At 36.4% G+C, this 19,125-nt stretch overlaps 1 protein-coding gene across 13 annotated transcripts in view; it reads right to left on the reverse strand.

Moving 5' to 3' along the window:
* Positions 1-19,125, reverse strand: part of ERC1 (ELKS/RAB6-interacting/CAST family member 1) — a 515,425-nt gene that overhangs the window by 293,489 nt on the left and 202,811 nt on the right. For 10 of the 13 annotated variants that reach the window (XM_023256613.2, XM_023256607.2, XM_023256611.2 and 7 more), the window contains one exon: positions 12,025-12,036. The exons of the other annotated variants lie outside the window; for them this stretch is intronic. In XM_023256613.2, the coding sequence (XP_023112381.1) occupies positions 12,025-12,036 (12 nt within the window). The remainder of the gene's footprint in view (positions 1-12,024; positions 12,037-19,125) is intronic. 13 annotated transcript variants of the gene reach the window in all.

A 19,125-nucleotide genomic window follows, 5' to 3' on the forward strand; every position in this document is an offset into this window, starting at 1 on the left:
GAGTTTTATATAAACACTCTTAAATTCTACCGAAAAATGCTTTAGTTATCAATTCAACAGTTTTTGTTTTTGTCTTTTTAAAATCTGGAACACTTCTCAAATTTGCCTGGCATCCTTGTGCATTCTTAGCTTGCAGGCTATATAAAGGGTACAGGAGGCCTGTAGTTTGCTAATCCTTGCTTTAGAGCTTTGTAGGTTACTGAAAAGGCTTTGCTTTAGGAAGCAATTCCTTGGTATCATAAAGTACTAATAAAAATTACCCAATAAAAATTCAAATTTCTATCAAATGAGAAAGCTACATACTTGTCAATAATTTAAAACTAGCATGCATTCTAAACCCAACCATGAAATTTTCTAAGAAAGCGTTAGCCTCCACTTAGCTATTTGGCAAATATTTACTGAATGCCAACAAGGGGTACATAGCTTTTTTTCTTCCTTCAAATTTTTATTTAAGTTCCAATTTGTTAACATATAGTGTAATATTGGTTTCAGGAATAGAACTGAGTGATTCATGACTTACATATAACACAGTCCTTATCACAAGTGCCCTCCTTAATACCCATCATCCATTTAGCCTATCCCCCACCTACCTCCCCTCCATCAACCCTGTTTGTTCTCTATAGTTAAGAGCCTCTCTTAATTTTCTTCCCTTTCTTTTTTCCCCTTCCTCTGTGTTCATCTGTTTTGTTTCTTAAATACCACAAGTGAAATCATATGGCATTTGTCTTTCTCTGATAGACTTATTTTGCTTAGCATAATACACTCTAGATCCATCCACGTTGTTGCGAATAAGGGCTGCTTCTCTTTTAAGGAACAGAATACAACCTCACTGCCCTCAGGAATTTATTGTTGAAAGAGGCAAAACAATTTCAACTAACAAAGAATCTGCATCACACAGCACAGTGGCATGTCCTTTGGGAAAAATCAAATGGAGCAAAGTAATAGAGATGCTGAATGTGATAATAGTTTATTTAGCTACAATGGTCAGGGTAGACATCACTGAGGAACTGCGATGGTGGATGTGAAAAGCAAGCCATGTAAAGGCCTAGGGAAAGAGGGAGAGAGAACATTAGTACAAATACTGTGAGGACAGCAAACGCTTGGCAGATTTCTTTTAAAAGTCGATATGGTGGTGTATTACAAAGGGTAAATAGTAAGTGGTGAGGTCACAAAAGGAGCAAGAAGTCAGATGATGCAGAGCCTTATAAACCATGGTAAGGAGTTTGGGTTTTATTCTGAATATAGAGGGCAGAGCAAGGTCTTAAGGAGTGACAGCATTTACTGTATGCTTTAAGAGTTCAGTCTAGCTGCCATGGAGAAGAGACTAGTAGAGCAAAATGTAGAAGCAAGGGTACCAGTTAGAAAGCTACTCTGATAGTATGAGTAAGAGATAATACTTCATAGGAGGGCATGGAGAGAAATGGCTGAATTTCAGATATATTTGTGACATACGATAGGACTTTCTGATAGATTTAATATAGGGAGTGGCAGGAGAGAAAAATCAGGAATTAGTTGATTTATTTTTGAGCAATGAGTGAATGGTGATACCATTTACTGAACTGGGGAATACTGAGGAAGAAATTTTGAAAAGAATGGAAAAAATGAAGAGATCTGCTCTGGGTAAAGTTAAGTTTGATATCTAATTAAAGACATCATGGAAATAATTAGTATATTACTCTGGAGCTCCTTTGTGTACATGTAGACATATGTATATACATGATAGACATGTCCCACATACACGATAGATGGGAGCTATAAATACATAAGTAATACTGAAAGCCACAAGGCTTGAAGACATCTTCTGAGAAAGTATATGTAAAAACGACAATAGGGCTGAGAATGGAGCCCTTCAAGCTTTAGGGGAATACGGCAGAGCCAGAAATGACAACAGAGTAGGCATGACAAGTGAAGGACAGAGAAAATAAGTAGAATCTGCTATCAGAAATGCCAAAAGAAAATACCTTTCAAGGAAGGGAGTGCGTATAATGATGCTGAAAGGAAAGGCAAGATGGTGACAGTAACTTTTGGACCTGGCACCTGAAAATATACCACCGTAAACCCTGGCAAAAGCAGTTTCAGGGAAGTGATAAAAATAGATTAAAAAATAGATAAAAGAGAAGTCTGACTTGGTAAACTTGAAGAAAGGTGAAGAAATGCAGACAGCATTTATACACAGTCAATTTTTTAAACAAGATTTGTTAAGAAGGAACAGAGAAAAATGGTGTGCCAGCTAGAAAGGACTATCATGTCAAGGAAAGGACTTTCAAAGATGGAGGGTGGAAATGTTAAATCATGCTTATGATAATAAACTAGGAAAAAGTAAAGTTTTAAAAATAAAGCAGAGAGAAGGATAATTGAGAAAGCACCATCCTTGAACTGGGTAACTAGGATAGGATTATGAGAAAAAGTGGCAGAGTTGAACTTAGAACAGTGAACCACTGTAAAGAAAACACACAAAACACACCTGTACAGATGCATGTAAGCCAGGAGATCTAAGGGTGGGAAGATGCAGTAGGTAGCATCTGATTCCTATTTTCTCAATGTAATATGAAGTGAAGTCAGCAGCTATGAGGTGAAGGCAGGGATTTTGTGGATTTGACAAAAGAAGAGCGAGCAGGATATAATCATCTCTGAAAATGTAAAATCAAATTTAACAGACATTTGTATTAGAACTGCCTGTATAATTGGGAGCACATTTGAAATATGTGGCCATAAATCTGCAGTGAGACCTGTCAGGACAGTTGTGTGACTTTTTTTCCCAAGAAATATGCAGTATCTCAGTGCAGAGGCTGTAGAGTACAGAAGTGGTGGTCACAGCTGCACTGTACTTTGCAGCATACTAAGCCAAGGTGTAGAATTCCAAAAGAAAACAATCAACTCCACATACTTAAAGTCACAGGAGAGAAAAGAGGGAAGCTTTATGCTGGCCAGAACAGGTATACAATCCCCCAAATGTAAGAAAAGACACTGCTTAAGAATGGAACCAAAACAGAGGAGAAAAGAAAAACAGAGAACCCATTCTCACATTTCTTAGTATAATTTGTGGAATTGTTTTACTACAACGGTTGATGCCTGTTCCCCAAACTGTATAAAGATAAGAATCCATGACTGTCGGTATATTTAAAATCAATTTAGGGGCGCCTGGGTGGCGCAGTCGGTTAAGCGTCCGACTTCAGCCAGGTCACGATCTCACGGTCCGTGAGTTCGAGCCCCGCGTCAGGCTCTGGGCTGATGGCTCGGAGCCTGGAGCCTGTTTCTGATTCTGTGTCTCCCTCTCTCTCTGCCCCTCCCCCGTTCATGCTCTGTCTCTCTCTGTCCCAAAAATAAATAAAAAACGTTGAAAAAAAATTAAAATAAAAAAAAATAAAATCAATTTATAAAGTCTAAAAAAAAGCAGACCAAGGATATGTCACAGTGCTATGACTGAAGTGTGCCAAGAAATATGAATATGTGCTAGAGAAACAGAGAAACAAAAAAAAATTCCTGTCTTAAAAAACTGACTTGACTTTTTGGATCTGTGACAGAATAAATATACTGTCAATTGTTTTTATTCTTTAAAGAAAGCTGCTCTGTGTTGCTCACTCTGGATTTCTCCTTGATTTATTGATAATGACAGAGGAAAGCATAAGCATTTTTATGGAGAGCATCCATTTATTTTATGCATTATCTTAATGTCTATCATCTAAAACAGGACATACAACTTTATACACTTTTGAGCAAAATTTTGGTACTAAGAGATATATACATATCCTCATGTCTCTCTTCTATTTTTTTTCTCCCTTTTCAATTTTATTCTTCCCCAATACTCCTACTTTATTTAATTTTCTTCTCCCTTTCATATATTTTCTGTTTATATGCCTCAGGCCTCACAGAATCATCCAGAGATTCAACCATTCTTGGTGGCAGTCAGACCTATGAGAATGCTGACCCCATGACCTAGGAAAAGTAACATTCTAGCATGAACAGAACAATGAAACAGACAATATGGCTTTTTATTTCCTGCTATCTTGTTTCCCTCTTTATGTCTGAAAAGTGCTTTGTAGATACTAATGAATGCAATTACTTTCAGTACCCCAAGCCTCTGTCAGTAATGAGCACTGTGAATGCTACAGTTTAATCACACCACAAAACAGTATACTAAGCTATGTGTGCAGAAAGAGTATGCTGTTTGTACTTTTTCACCTGGTGGTTTCACAGGGAGCAGCTTAAAAACTAATTTAACTTGGACATTTCTCTATAACATGCACATGGAGAGGTAATAGCTGGAGGCTACCTTGGGAAACAAAGCATTAATAAAAAGCAGATAATAAATTAAAAAGTAGATAATGGTAACAGTTTTTCTCAGGTGCATATAAATGCGAGTAATCAGCAAACTCCATAACTGGTTTTCTTCATAAATTTTGGGTAAAATACAATGAAAATCATTAAATCAACTGGGGAGAAGATTATTAATCACTAAAGCATTCCACTGAAATGAGAGAAAAGAATAAAGTTTAGTTTCTGATTTCATTAATAAAGCATTGGCCTAGGGGTACCTGGGGGCACTCTTGGTTTCAGCTCAGGTCATGATCTCACAACTCATGAGTTTGAGCCTGCATATGGCTCTGTGCTGACAGTGCAGCACCCTCTTGGGATTTTCTATCTTCCTCTCTCTCTTCCCCTCCCCAACTTTCTCTCTGTCTCAAAAATAAACCTAAAAAAAAATAATATAGTACGGGCCTAATGGAAGAAAGGGAGGCAAAAAAAAAAAAAATCAAAACTGTAATCTATGAATCTGAAATTTTACATTGTATTTTCATCACAAAAATATTTAAACTCCACTTCCAAGGGGTCTTTAACCAATAAGGATATGACTACACACAAACATAATTTATAAAAACTCAGCATGCCGTAAGTGAATTATAAAAGTTTAGTTTACATTTGCCTGCTTTTTGTTTTTGTTAGAGACATACTGACCTCATAATAAAACTCAAGCTTCCTTAATTAGGACCAAAGGCCCTCAAGAATCTTTATTTCTATCACTCCCTCCTGCCGCAGGTTTTTTGTTTTGGGGTGTTTTTCTTTTGCTTTGGTCTCTTCAGTTGTCCTAATGTCTTTACACTATCTCTGCCTAGCATACAAGTACTCATCCTTCAAAATGATATTAAAATGGCAGCATACTGGCAAAGCATTCCAGCACCCCCTGAGCAGAAGTGCTTCATCCGCATGACTAAAGGGTCTGTACCTGAACTATAGTATGGTACCTTGTGTAAAGGATGTAAAGTGTAAAGGAAAGTGTAAGGAGTGTAAAGGAAAAGATTTTCTAGGTTCTCTGTTCACAAATTATAATATTTGAAATATACAAATATTCTAGAGCTACAAATTAAAGAAAGACTAAAATATACAGTGAAATTCAAATTGCCAATATTGATTTAATATACAGGTAAATCACTGATCACAGTGCACTTAAGGTATTTACTACTATGGTCCAAGTGCTTTTGAAACATAAGAAAATTAAACTGTCCCAAAACTTTTCTTTGTCAAATTGGTAAAAACAAGTTTGCTTCCCACAGCACATCATAATATCATCTGAACTTTGCTTGAAATTAAAAGACCATTATTAAGCCTACCACCTCCTTTTTTCATTGGCCCATCGCAATTACAGCAGTTAATACTTGATAACAATATCATAACCACAAAGCAAATGCTTATGGATAAATATGCCATTTAGTTATAGGATTTCACCCAGATGATCCAAAATATGTACATAAGTTGTGTTTTACATTGTCACTGAAATGAAAATACAAAATAATAACCCATCAGCATGATAAACTCGTAAATCTCAAAACATGTTCAAAGTCCCCAGGGAGGTGAGAGCCCCTGATAGGAATACTGTAATGAAGAGGTTAAAAACAAAGCTTTTAAGAGTTGGAGAGCTCTGAATTAAATATCTGATTTACTATTCATCACCTATGTGATCATTAACCTCTTTAAGCTTCATGTTTGGTTTTTGTTGTTTTTTAAACTTTTAACTTATGATATGGGAATAATGCCCATCTGTCATAGAGTCGTTATGTGGAATAAATAAGATAACGTATGGAAAATGCACAGCATAGGATTTGGCACAGCAAGCAGCGAGAAACATTACTTCTCACACGCATATGCATGCATACAAACACATATCCACCTTATTATTTTTTTTTAAAAAAACTGTCCTTTAATACAAAACAAGATAGATAAAGCATTCCTTCTCTATTGTATTTTATCACATAAATTTAAATACCTAAATTCCCCATCATCAACTTGCACAGAATATGCTTTTTACTCTGCAGGTGGTGGGAAGGGTGTGTGTGAGATTGAATACTCTGTGTTTGAATGTAAGTCTAGCATTATGTTAGATAAAATAACTATAATAACCACCTTTATAAGTTTCTCACCATATACCAACCACCTTAATGTACATCATTACATTATCTCTTTTGTCACACCTTATTCAAAAGACTTTTATAAGGCTTTATTATTTATTTATTTTGAGGGGAGGGAGAAGTGTTTTAGTATAAGTATGTCCCAGTATTTGTATGATATTAATACTAAAAAAGTATCCATTGCTTATCTGAAATACTAATTTAACTGATATCCCATATGTATATTTGCTAAATCTGGCAATCATATACAAATTCAAATTTTAACTAACTGTAAATTTAATCTTTCTGCCTTTCTCTACTGAATTTATCATGTTTAGCTACAGAATGCCAGATAATAGTCTATAATTGCCACCATGAAAAGCTACATTTGCCACTTCTCAATGCATGATAACACAAAACTCAATACTTTTCAGTAGAACAGTTAGGTAGATCAGTACAAGTATGTGTTCACACATTTTTTTTTTTTCCTACCAATGAATCATTCAAAATAATAACACTGTATTTCAGGAGAAGGTAGTTATGCAGGCTGTGGCTACACTGTGCTTGCGTGACCCATTACAAAAACGCTAGGCAATATTATTGCTTGAAAGGAAAGAAAATAAGGAAATACACTCTTCAACAATAAGGCTGTTTAAGAAAGCCAACAAGGGGCACCTGGGTGGCTCAGTCAGTTAAGCCTCTGACTTCGGTTCAGGCCATGATCTTGCAGTTCACAAGTTTGAGCCCCACATCAAATAGCTCTGAGCCTGGAGCCTGCTTTAGATTCTGTGTCTCCCTCTCTCTCTCTGCCCCTTCTCTGATCACACTCTTTCTCTCTCTCAAAAATAAATTAAAGAAAATTTTTTTAATTAAAAAAAAAAGAATGCCAACCAAATGACAAGTAAAAAAGGCAATTAACAACAGATCATTCTCCTAGATTATACTCGTGTCTATAAATCAAACTCCTTGTAAATAGATCCCACAAGGTCAGAAATGCTCTTAGGCCTATAAAGTTCTGAAGACTTTAGCTAAAAAAAAAAAAAAAAAAAAAAAAAAAAAAATGAAGGCTTCAAACTATAGTTCTCTTTTTGTGAATGACATGAGGTTTTAGTGCCTACTGTCAGACAACAATGAAAAAAATTCTAAGATGTGCAATCAGAAAACTGGCTAGTTGACTTAGACTTTGGAAATCAATGTAGAACCCTTTCATCAAATTAGATGAAAGAGACTATATAAAAACAGGAATGCATCTGAGCAAGGCATAAAGTATTTAGCTTTTATTACATAACAATAGAGGTACTCTGGTCTAAATGCTGTTGATACAAAATATCCCACAGATTCCAAACATTTATTTTAAAGATAAATCTGCAACAGGCACTGTCAAATAAAATAGGGGTAATAATAATATTGAGCTCAATTTGTGTAAACTAGGAAGTAAATGAAAGGATATTTATAAGCCTCACCTACTGAATGTCTTGCCTTTAGCCAAAGGTGCTAAATCAAAAGTAACAATGAATTATGAATGAAATCATATATTTTCATCTATTCATGGAATCATTTCTTTGTATTCTTTCTCTGGGGATAATGTCATTGAATAATAACTAAAGACATGTATATATGTTTAAGACAGAGAATGTGAATCTTCACTCATTATCACACTAAATGAAATCTCTCTGTACTAAATGGAAGCAGGGACAGAGGAAAGGCAGTAAAGGACAAGAAAGAGAAAACAAATAAATCTATACAAACCAAGAAAGCTTAGAGGAGGACACTAAAAAGCAAACACTACAGTTAAGTGTCACTATTAACACAAAACAGGTGGTTAAAACAAACACTTAAGGGTTAAGTATCCTGCCCATGGTCCCATAATGAAGTTATCCAAATATCCAATCCAATCTCAAGCCATCAATATTCTCTTAATGATCTGTTCAACTGGACTTGGCAAAACCATAATTAAAATGGTGAAATGCTTCTGTATAGAAAAAAGTACTGCACTAAATTCCAACCCGGAACAAAGAAAACCTTTTTTACATACTACAACCAAAATGATCTTTGCCACTGGAAAAACAAAACCTATTTTGTATATCTTGGAAAATAAAACTATTGAGAAATAAGTATAGCTTAATGGCATTTACTGCTAGAGTAACAACTACTAAAATGAACCAGCTAACAACATTATAATTAACATAACCTGTAACTCACAGAATTATGTATACAATAATGACTTTCACACACAAATGCTTCTGGGGCTTTTTGTAGGGCTTTGTTTAGAGATATTTAGATCAAAACCTGTCACACAAAAGACAAAAGCGATAAAATTTTCCTGTAAAAATATGTCCACCTGATGCTTAAGTTAGAGATGAAAGTTCTCCAAACACAAGGCAAAATCCTTCATGGTATTTCATTACTAAAGCTGAATTGTGTTCAGACTGTACCACCCTCAAAATTACTTAAGTGGTACCCATACTGCTTTACTATAATGTGTGGAGAAAATGTTTACAGTAGAAAATGGGAAAGTCACTTTTTAAATTTTTTTTTTAATTTTTTTTTTCAATGTTTATTTATTTTTTGGGGACAGAGAGAGACAGAGCATGAACGGGGGAGGGGCAGAGAGAGAGGGAGACACAGAATCGGAAGCAGGCTCCAGGCTCCGAGCCATCAGCCCAGAGCCCGACGCGGGGCTCGAACTCACGGATCGTGAGATCGTGACCTGAGCCGAAGTCAGAGGCTTAACCGATGAGCCACCCAGGCGCCCCGAAAATCACTTTTTAAATGCAGTATTTGTGCTTGCTATTTTTTTTTTTTCAACGTTTATTTATTTTTGGGACAGAGAGAGACAGAGCATGAACGGGGGAGGGGCAGAGCGAGAGGGAGACACAGAATCGGAAACAGGCTCCAGGCTCCGAGCCATCAGCCCAGAGCCTGATGCGGGGCTCGAACTCCCGGACCGCGAGATCGTGACCTGGCTGAAGTCGGACGCTCAACCGACTGCGCCACCCAGGCGCCCCAATGTGCTTGCTATTTTTATTGCAAACAATGTAAGATTTGTTCTGTAATAAATATGGTTTGAAATAAAAGTTCCATAAAAACCTGAACAAAACAAAATAAATAAAACTGAGTCTTTGGTAGTAAGTAATAAGGCAGGTAACCAATAATGTAAATGAAAATGAAATTTTTAAAAAGAATATGAGAAATCCCAAGAGTTAAGAAACATGTAAAAGAAGAAAAGCAAAACAGACTGAAAAATGTCAATGAGGTGGTACCTGAGCTAGCAGAAAACAGTATCACATAAACTACAAAAGAAGGGTTCCTAGAAAGAAAAGAGGTAATTGATAGTATCTAACACCCCAGAAAGGTCAATAGACCCAAGACAAACAAAGTTACTAAACTTGGCAACCAGTATATCACTGAAGCCATTTTACCATAGCAGTGAGAGAAGAATCCAAATTACATTTGAAAAATAAATGGAAGTGTGGAAGTGGAGGCAGCAAGCATAAATGATTCTTTCAAAAACTGTGCAAGTCAACAGAATAAAAAGGTAAAATGTAAAATTAAGATGGTGTACTGAACTAAGGCCAAGGAAAAGATACTGATAAGGATTATTTACATTTCTTTTTAAGGATGAGGGGAAACTAATACATGTTTTATGTTTGGGAGAATCTGTGGAGAGGAACAGAATGGAAATAAAGAGAAGGAGAACTTAACCTATGGGGCAGGGGTTTAAAAACTGATAAGAAGGAAGTAAAAGAGAAAAGGAAAATTTAGCTTTTGAAAAGAGCTGGGCCATTAGTTCCACAGAAACAAAAGGAAGGTCAATATCAGTGAAAATATAAACTCAAAACTGTGGATACCCTAAAGGTCTGTGTACTTGGCAAAGGAGAGGTGGTCCTCTGTTAATAGAGAAGGAAGAGGATAGTGTAAATCTGACTGACAAAGTCAGATCAATATAGGGGTGGTTCAGTTGGTTAAGCGTCCAACTTCGGCTCAGGTCATGATCCCACAGTTGGTAGGTTCAAGCCCTGTGTGGGGGTCTGTGCTGACAGTTCAGAACCTGGAGTCTGCTTTGGATTCTGTGTCTCCCTCTCTCTCTGCCCCTCCCCCACTCCACTCTGTGTGTGTGTGTGTGTGTGTGTGTGTGTGTGCGTGTGTGTGCGTGTGTGTATCTCAAAAATAAATAAGCATTAAAAATTTTTTAAATTATATCAGTAAATTACGAAAGAAGGGTTTGTTTTTTTAATGTATTTTTTTAATGTATTTACAACCCATACAAATTACTTTATTCTTAAATGAGTCAAAGGTAAGGAGGGGACTTTTTCAGAAATATCATTTAGGTCATCAATTTAAACACTGAGAAGAAATACCACGGAGTAGAAATGGGAAAGAGAATCTTTTCCCTAAAAAGCTTCAACACATATTTTACCTATAGCAGAAATTTAGCGCCTTTAAAGATAAGTGGAGTCTTAACAAAAATATCATTACAGAAGAAGTATCATGCTTTCTCATTTTCTACACATATATAACTTTGCATAGGGATTCTACTTTGCACTTTCTATTAACAGTGGTATGAGTCAATAAGGAACGGTATAGTGTTTTAAAGAACCTGAAATATATCACATCATGCTATCATATCCTGGATCAAACAGGACTCCACAAAAAACACAAAAAGGAGTAATCATAATAGCTCTATATATTGATTGTTTACCCTGTATCTTCTAAGCGCTGTTCATATGAACTCATTCAATGTTTACAACAACCCTTTAGATAATTATCCCAAATTTACAGATGAAAAAACTACAGATGAGAAACCTAAAAAAATTCAAGTTATCTAGGGCTCTATAGCTCACACTCTTAATTCCTATGGTAGAGAGCACAGAATACATAAAGCCCTGAGGCCAAAATGAGATCTGGCTTCAAATACAAATTCCATTATTTATTCACTGGTTGAGCCTACAGAAATCATGTTCCCTAATCTTAGTTCCTTATCAGAATGATAATCTGTGCTGTTAACTTCTCTTCATAATAAAGATGGACAAATTACTTAATGGGCTTGGTCGGCCCTTGTGTTATTCACCTAAAGAGTGGAAATAATCAATCTCTCTACATACTTGTTGGGAAGATCAATGGAAATAAAATATGTAAAGGTCTACCACAGTGCCTCTGGCACATATAAACAGAACTAGGGGTGGCTGTTTATATTCTCATTTATTCTACCATTCAGCAGAATTACAAAACAAAACCAAATTTAAAGGGTGTATAAGTTTGTGTATATAAAATAATTTCAAGTTTCTTCTAAAAACCCACAGACTACAGCACTTTCTCTCCAATATTCACGCTACATTTTATGTCTCTGATGAAATTTTAATGACATTAAAACCATTTTTCTTCTCATTCCCCTTGTGGCTCCTTTCATCTTCATTTTGCTCTCAGTCAAAACATGCTCAGTCCGATTCTTGATTTCTGACTACATTTGAAGCACAGAACTTTGAACCTACTCTTCATCTATATCTTATGCACTCATAACTAGATTTCTAGACATGTCTTTCCTGCAGTAGTAAGTGCTGTCATTTCAGTTCTTTATTAGAGTTCAAGATAAAGATAAGAGCATGGTATACTAACATTGTTTTAGTGCAAGCATACTGACCTTGAAGTGAGACTGAAGAAAACAGCAAATCCAGGAAGAAAATGTGAAAGAGAAAGTTAGAAAGAATTATTAATAAGGACAATATTCAGGAAATAATGTTATTCATAGACACAGACAAAACATAAAGCACAGGATTAGAGGAGGGAAAGGTATAACACACATTCTGCACAGGCATTAAAAATTAGTAATTTCAAACTTATAACGCTCAAGTGTGTTTTCATATTAGATTACACCATTGTACCTTAATTTAAGTTTCAAAGAAAAAATTTAGTCTAAAATTTACCATTTCTTGGAGCAGGGGAAAAAAACAAACACGAAGAAAAAGAAGAGAAGGTCAGCAGCTCCCCTTTTCATTTAAGTAGCAAAGTGTGATCTCACAACTTAAATCATCTTAATTTTATACATATCCACCTTATAACTGACTACTCCTTTACCCACCCCACTCCATTTCTTGGATCCAGGTTATCTATAACAAAAGCAGAAAAAAATCAATAATTTCATTCTGTAGAATACAGAATTCTAGTTTATTTCACTAGTGGAAGTGAATTGTTCCCAAATGTGAAAACAGTAACAATTTTTTCCTAATTAGAACTTAATTATTTTCTCATTCTGAATCTACCTAAATCCACCTCAAATGGTGCAATCTAAAAGCAATAATGAACAAGAATACACAGCTTTATAAGTATCAATCTGTTTCTAATGCTGCTCAGCAGTTAGAGATGCGAAGTTGCCATGCTTAATATTGCTATACAGCATGTAGCCCTGGTGGTTCATTATTGCTTTTTTATAATTAACAGGCAGTTTTCCCTTTCTAAAAATTAATCAATTTCACTGAAGTTAGTATTATCCTCCAAATAACTCAGACATCGAATGGCCAGTGCCATCCAGATTGTCTTCAGGATCTAAATTTTACTTATTAAGAATCTAAAACAAAAGGTTTATTTCTTGAATGCAAGCACCATTTCAATTTGTACTTTGTTTTCTAATGTTTCAATACTTAAAACCAGGGATTTTAAAAGTCACTATGAAAATGGTGAAAGGTAAGCATGACAAGATTTATTATTCCCATTATGTGAGACAAAGAGAAATGAAAAACAGAGAATAAAAATGACTTCCTCACAATCACACAGTGGGTAAGTGGCAGATCCAGGATAAAAATGTAGTCTGCTGACATCTCCCTGGGCATATTTACATGTTCTGTGAGACTTACAGATTCCTAAAGGAAATGTATAAAACAAATCCATGGATCTTTGGCATATATAAAACAGTAGAGAATGCAGATAATGTTCAAAGGCAAAAAAAAAAAAAATACCATTCTCTAAATGATTGTTTCCAATTACCTTTTCTATTTTGTTGGTTATTACACAATAAATTAGAATAATTTTACATTAACAATGACATTAAGTGAAATTTTCTATAGTTGCAAGGCTTTAAATAAGACTTGGGTAAATCCATGGGGGAAAAAATTAAGCTTAGTCCTTTCAACAATGAGCAACTTCTTACCCATTTTATTGTTCATGAGTCATACATAGTTCCTTTTGGCATCAAACTATATAGCTCTAGGAAAATTAATTTTGAAGGAAAAATGTGCATGTAGAATAATTGTATATAATTCTAATATTTGTACTTTTAAGTAAAAACTTAAGGTAACTACTAAACAAAAATTCCTATCAAGATTGTAGTAACCAATGATAAGGTGCTGTGCCCACAAGAAACTTTGGGAAGATGACATAATAGAACTATGTAACGCTGTGTAATTTATTCTTCTTTTAAATGAAATCAGTGAAATTCATCAAGGAGAAAGAAGAAAGAAACAAGCAGCTTCCTCAGAAAGCAAGCTGAAGCAAGCAGGATCAGATAAAGAAGCAGTCATCTTCAGTTACAATATTCTTAGTATCTTTCTTTCCCTTTTTCTTTTTTTTTTTTAAACAGTCCATTCTCCCTCAAGCAAGAACACACAACCCCCAAAGCAGCAGTAGTCATTTCTCTTCTGTTCAAACTACAGGAAGACCATATGCTCTGACACTGAACTTCATGGGTCAAAGGTACATAACCATGAATTTAAAAGTAAGGAAATTCTTCCCTAAGGAACCATTTTCCTCATGAATCATATGCTAGTTTATGCCAAAGCTATATATAGCTTAATATTAATTTCTATACAGAAGATCTCTGAAGACATTAAACTGAGTATCAATTTAGCATTTCTTTACCAAAAAAATTTTACAAATATGAAGACTAAATATGTGGGTAATCGTTGTTAGATTATATTGTGTAGATGCCTAAATATACTATGATACCAATATAAAACAATCAGAAACACAAAGTACATTTTTCCAAAGACAAGGTCCAAAACATTTTTAGGTTGACCTACATAAATAAAAAGGAAGTAGGTAAAACAGTCAAATATCTAATTATGATAGTAAATGTATTCATTTGGCTGTACACACATTTAAAATGGGGTACAAAAGAAAGTAAATTTGGAAATACTTTCTTTCACTCCCATGTTCTCTGAAACAATTTTATTTCCTCTTTGCATGCATCTTCAGTATCAATTCAACAAAGACAGAAGATGTGCCATTACTTTATGTATCACTCAGAAAGAAAAAATTATACCAATTAAATTATGCCATGCCATTATTTATACATGTATCTCAGATTCAGAGAGGTTAAAATGTAAAAAATGAAAGTTATAGTTGGTATTTCATTATGAAAAAAGAGGAAGGAGGTTATCTATATTTCTATGTAACATACAGACCAAAAAATAATCCCCTGGATTATACTAAATTATATAAAAATATTTTATAGATATGAATTTACTTATATTCTTACAGAAGGTAAAGTATATGCACAATTGTAAACACATTACAAACATACAGAAAAAAATGAATAAAATAATATTTGCAATATAACTAACAAGTGATAAGGGACAAAAACATCCATCTGTTTGATTGATGAATGGTCTGAATATACAGGTGACAGATTAAAAAGGGAAGAAATGTGGGATGATCAGATAGTGAAATGAGAAAGGAGCTCTGTCTTTAAGTATTAACATATATATTGATTAGACCCTCAATAATGTATAGTCACAGGAAAACATGATAAACACTATAAGAATGGCACACATAAAGGAAAGAGAAACTACTATATCAGAGAGGTCAGTATAGCTGGCTTTCTTTTCCAAAAAGATAACAGTTAAAAGGGGTCAGATTCCCACAAAAGAATATGAAAAGAGAACATTTTAGTCAAAGAGAAAAGAATAAAAGCAGTAAACAAAAATGGACTCATCTAATTTTGAGGTCCATTTTTTCTGAAAAATGAAATAATTCTAAGACTACCAAACCAAAAATTGAAAATAATCATCCTGTAAACTAGTTCACATTTGTCAACATATGTTAGAATATTTATAAAAAATAAAAACTCCATTTTCATAACATAAAATTTCAGACACTAGTAATCTTTAAAATCAAATCAAGGGGCGCCTGGGTGGCGCAGTCGGTTAAGCGTCCGACTTCAGCCAGGTCACGATCTCGCGGTCCGTGAGTTCGAGCCCCGCGTCAGGATCTGGGCTGATGGCTCAGAGCCTGGAGCCTGTTTCCGATTCTGTGTCTCCCTCTCTCTCTGCCCCTCCCCCGTTCATGCTCTGTCTCTCTCTGTCCCAAAAATAAAAATAAAAACGTTGAAAAAAAAATAAAAAAAAATAAAATAAAATAAAATAAAATAAAATCAAAAACTCAAAAGGCCAAATCCTTGAGCCATGAGATTTAAGCCTAGCAACTACCTTCCCTAATTTCTCCAAATACTACCAGAAAAGTTCTTTCTCTTACACATACACACATGCAAATAACACCCCAGATTATATCTCACTCTTGGAAGGATAGGAAAACAACCCCCTTCTTTCTGTTCAAGCTCAGCTCAGTACATTGACCTTAATCTACCAAAGTGCAGATTTACCTCGCTTACTAATATGAGACTGAGTTACTACTTTAGCAGCTCAGACAGCTAATTCAGGGGCTGATTACCTTGAGCCTAAATTCTGAGCAAAGCGAAAACACAAAATCAGGGATAGGGGGACAAAATCAGTTAAAGTAACTCCAAATGTTTGACTAGATCATATTCCACTTTTTAAATAAAGCCAATTGTTAATGAATCAGAATTTAATTCCCTTGGAAATAACATTATATATGTAGTTTAGGTTTTCTTGCTAGCCCATAAAATTTAAGCTTAGTCATGATGCAAAAGCCTAAAACTAGTAGTTCTAGATGAGGTCTAAAAAAAGATGGTTACCAAAGAAAATACAATTAACCATCAAAAAGTAAAGAAAACTAGAAGCCTCTGGGTGGCTCACTCGGCTAAGCATCTTGATTTAAGCTCAGGTCATGATCTCACGTTTGTGGGATTGCACCTGTGTCAGACTCCACACTGGGCATGGAAGCTGCTTAAGATTTTCTCTCTCCTCCTCCCTTTGCCCCTCCCCCAAGTGCTCTCACACTCTCTCATTTGCTCTCTCTCAAAAAAAAAGTAAAAAAATGAAGTTTCCTCCATTATAATTACTTATATAACTGGACTGATAATGTGTGTGTGTGTGTGTGTGTGTGTGTGTGTGTGTGTGTGTGTATACATGAATGAATGAAAGAATGAATGAATGAATAACAAAACTTGTCCCTGATTCTCTTGCTTTCTTAGAACAGTAGCAGTAGTAGTATCCTGGCTTTCTCTGTTTCATGTCTCTACCTACACAGAGTTCTAGGGTCTGAAATTAAAAGTCCAGGATCCAAAATTATCTACTGGTCTTCACACCAAACAACCTCTCAGCCATTATCATTCAATATTGATCTTAAAAATTAAAAGACCACACTTAAGAGTACAAAGTTCAACAAGAAGTCCCTTGTCTATGATAATCCTATATCCAAGGGTACATATTAACTGAGTAGGTTAGGGAGCATGTGCATGGCTCAGTCAATTGAGGGTCCAACTTTGGCTCAGGTCATAATCTCGTGGTCCATGAGTTCGAGCTGACAGCTCAAAGCCTGGAGATTGCTTCACATTCTGTGTCTCCCTCTCTCTCTGCCTCTCCCACACTCATGCTCTGTCTCTCTCTCTGTAAAAAAAAATTTTTTTTAATTTAACTGAGTATGTTGAGTATTACTTCGCAGGACAGTTCAACCAAACCTCAAACTGAAACCTTATCACTGAAATTTCCAGCTACTACATAAGCCATGGAAAGATGCCTGTGCTAGCATCATCACAAAGGAAAAGACAACAGCTGCTCCTTGTTGGGAGTCTTAGTTTTCTGGGGCCAGAAGTATCTCTTTAATGAGTCTAGACTGACAGAAGGGCTAACAGTCAGACATGTGACTGACACCTGTTGGCACCTGGCAAAAAGCAACCCAGTTCCAAAGTACCTGTCCTCTAAAGACAGCATCCCAGCACATGGGAAAAGCCTTTGGCCTCAGCAAGATCATCAAGTGAATAGCCTCTGAATCATCTAGTTGCCTCTGTCTTCCTCTTCTAGAAGGTAAGCTCATTAATAAAAACTTGAACACAGAGAGGAGGGGGGAGGAGGAAGGAGAAAGAGAAGAGAGAAAGGAAGGGAGGGAGGGACGAGGAGGAGAAAAAAAGAAAAAGACTTTGGAATTCTTAGGTACAACTCTATTACCACCAACATGCTTATGTGATACAGGACCAGTCATTTCATCTGTCTGCACCTCAGCTTCCTTATCCATATTTTTAAAATCTATATAAGAACCCTTTCCAAAAACAAAACAGTCATGAGACAGAAGGGGCAGCAAAAATTAACAAATGCAACTATTAAACAAATTACATTAAAATTTTTGGGACATCTTTCTTAGAAAAATAAGATCTACCTGACACATACCAAAAGAAGACCTATAAGGCTTGCAGAGTTCCTACAGGAATTCTCCACCCACAATATATGCCAGTTTGCTTTTTAATGTTTTTACTAAAGTAAAGAAAAAGAACTGATCATTGAATACAAATGAGGTAAGAGTAATGCCCACATTTCAAAGGAAATAAGGCCATTTCTGTCACAATAAAAATTTGTTTTGGGGGCACCTGGGTGGCTCAGTTGATTAAGCATACGACTTTGGCTCAGGTCATGATCTCACAGTTCATGAGTTCAAGCCCTGCAGCAGACTCTGTGCTGTTAGAATCCTCTGTCTCTTTCTCTGTCTCTCTGCCCCTTCCCTGCCAGCATGCACACACATGCACGCACTCCCTCTCTCTCTGCCCCTTCCCTGCTAGCATGCACACACATGTGCGCTCTCTCTCTCTCTCTCTCTCTCTCAAAAATTAATACACGTTAAAGCTGGGAGGAGCCAAGATGGAGGAACAGCATGGAAGTTGTTTTTGCATCTTGCGTCCATGAAATACAGCCAGATCAACACTAAACCATCCTGCACACCTAGAAAACTGATTTGAGGATTAACACAACAATCTACACAACCTGAACCACAGAACTCAGCAGGTACGCAGCACAGAGAGGTGAACTGGAGGAGAGAGAAGCCACGGAGGGCAGGGAGCTGTTTTTGCTTGCGGAGAGAGGACAGACAGGGGGAGAGTACCAGAAAAGCACCCCCTCCAAAAGCAGCCGGAGAGAAAGTGGAAAGTGGAAACAGCCACAGGGACTGAACTAAAAAGGGAGAAAGGAGAAAGGAGAGGGTTTAAATTCCACTAAGACTCTATAAACGGGGGTTGGGGTGGGCGCAGAGTCTGAAACTCCGCAGCTCGATACCTGGCGGTGCTCTGGTGGGAAGGGCAAATCCCCAAGAGAGTTAGGTCTGGGGCTCCTTGGGCCACATGGGGAGAGGCAGTTCCCCTGCTGGAAGGACATTTGGTAGAGGCGGTGTGGCCCACCCACAGGCAAAGGTGCCAGCAGACCCCAGAGAACAACCACATTCACTGGTGCTGGAACAAGGTCATTAAGGGTGAAGCCTGGTGCCAGATATGTGTTGAGATTTTCCATAATCCCCGAAACGCTGCTGCTACACGATCACGTGAACATTTTCTGGGGTGGGCTGGCACGCAACCACAGTCTCTGGGCATCGGCACCAGCACAGTCCTGTGAATATTCCTGGGTGCGAC

The sequence above is a fragment of the Felis catus genome, chromosome B4 (genome assembly GCF_018350175.1).
Source record: "Felis catus isolate Fca126 chromosome B4, F.catus_Fca126_mat1.0, whole genome shotgun sequence".
NCBI classification, from domain to species: Eukaryota; Metazoa; Chordata; class Mammalia; order Carnivora; family Felidae; genus Felis; species Felis catus.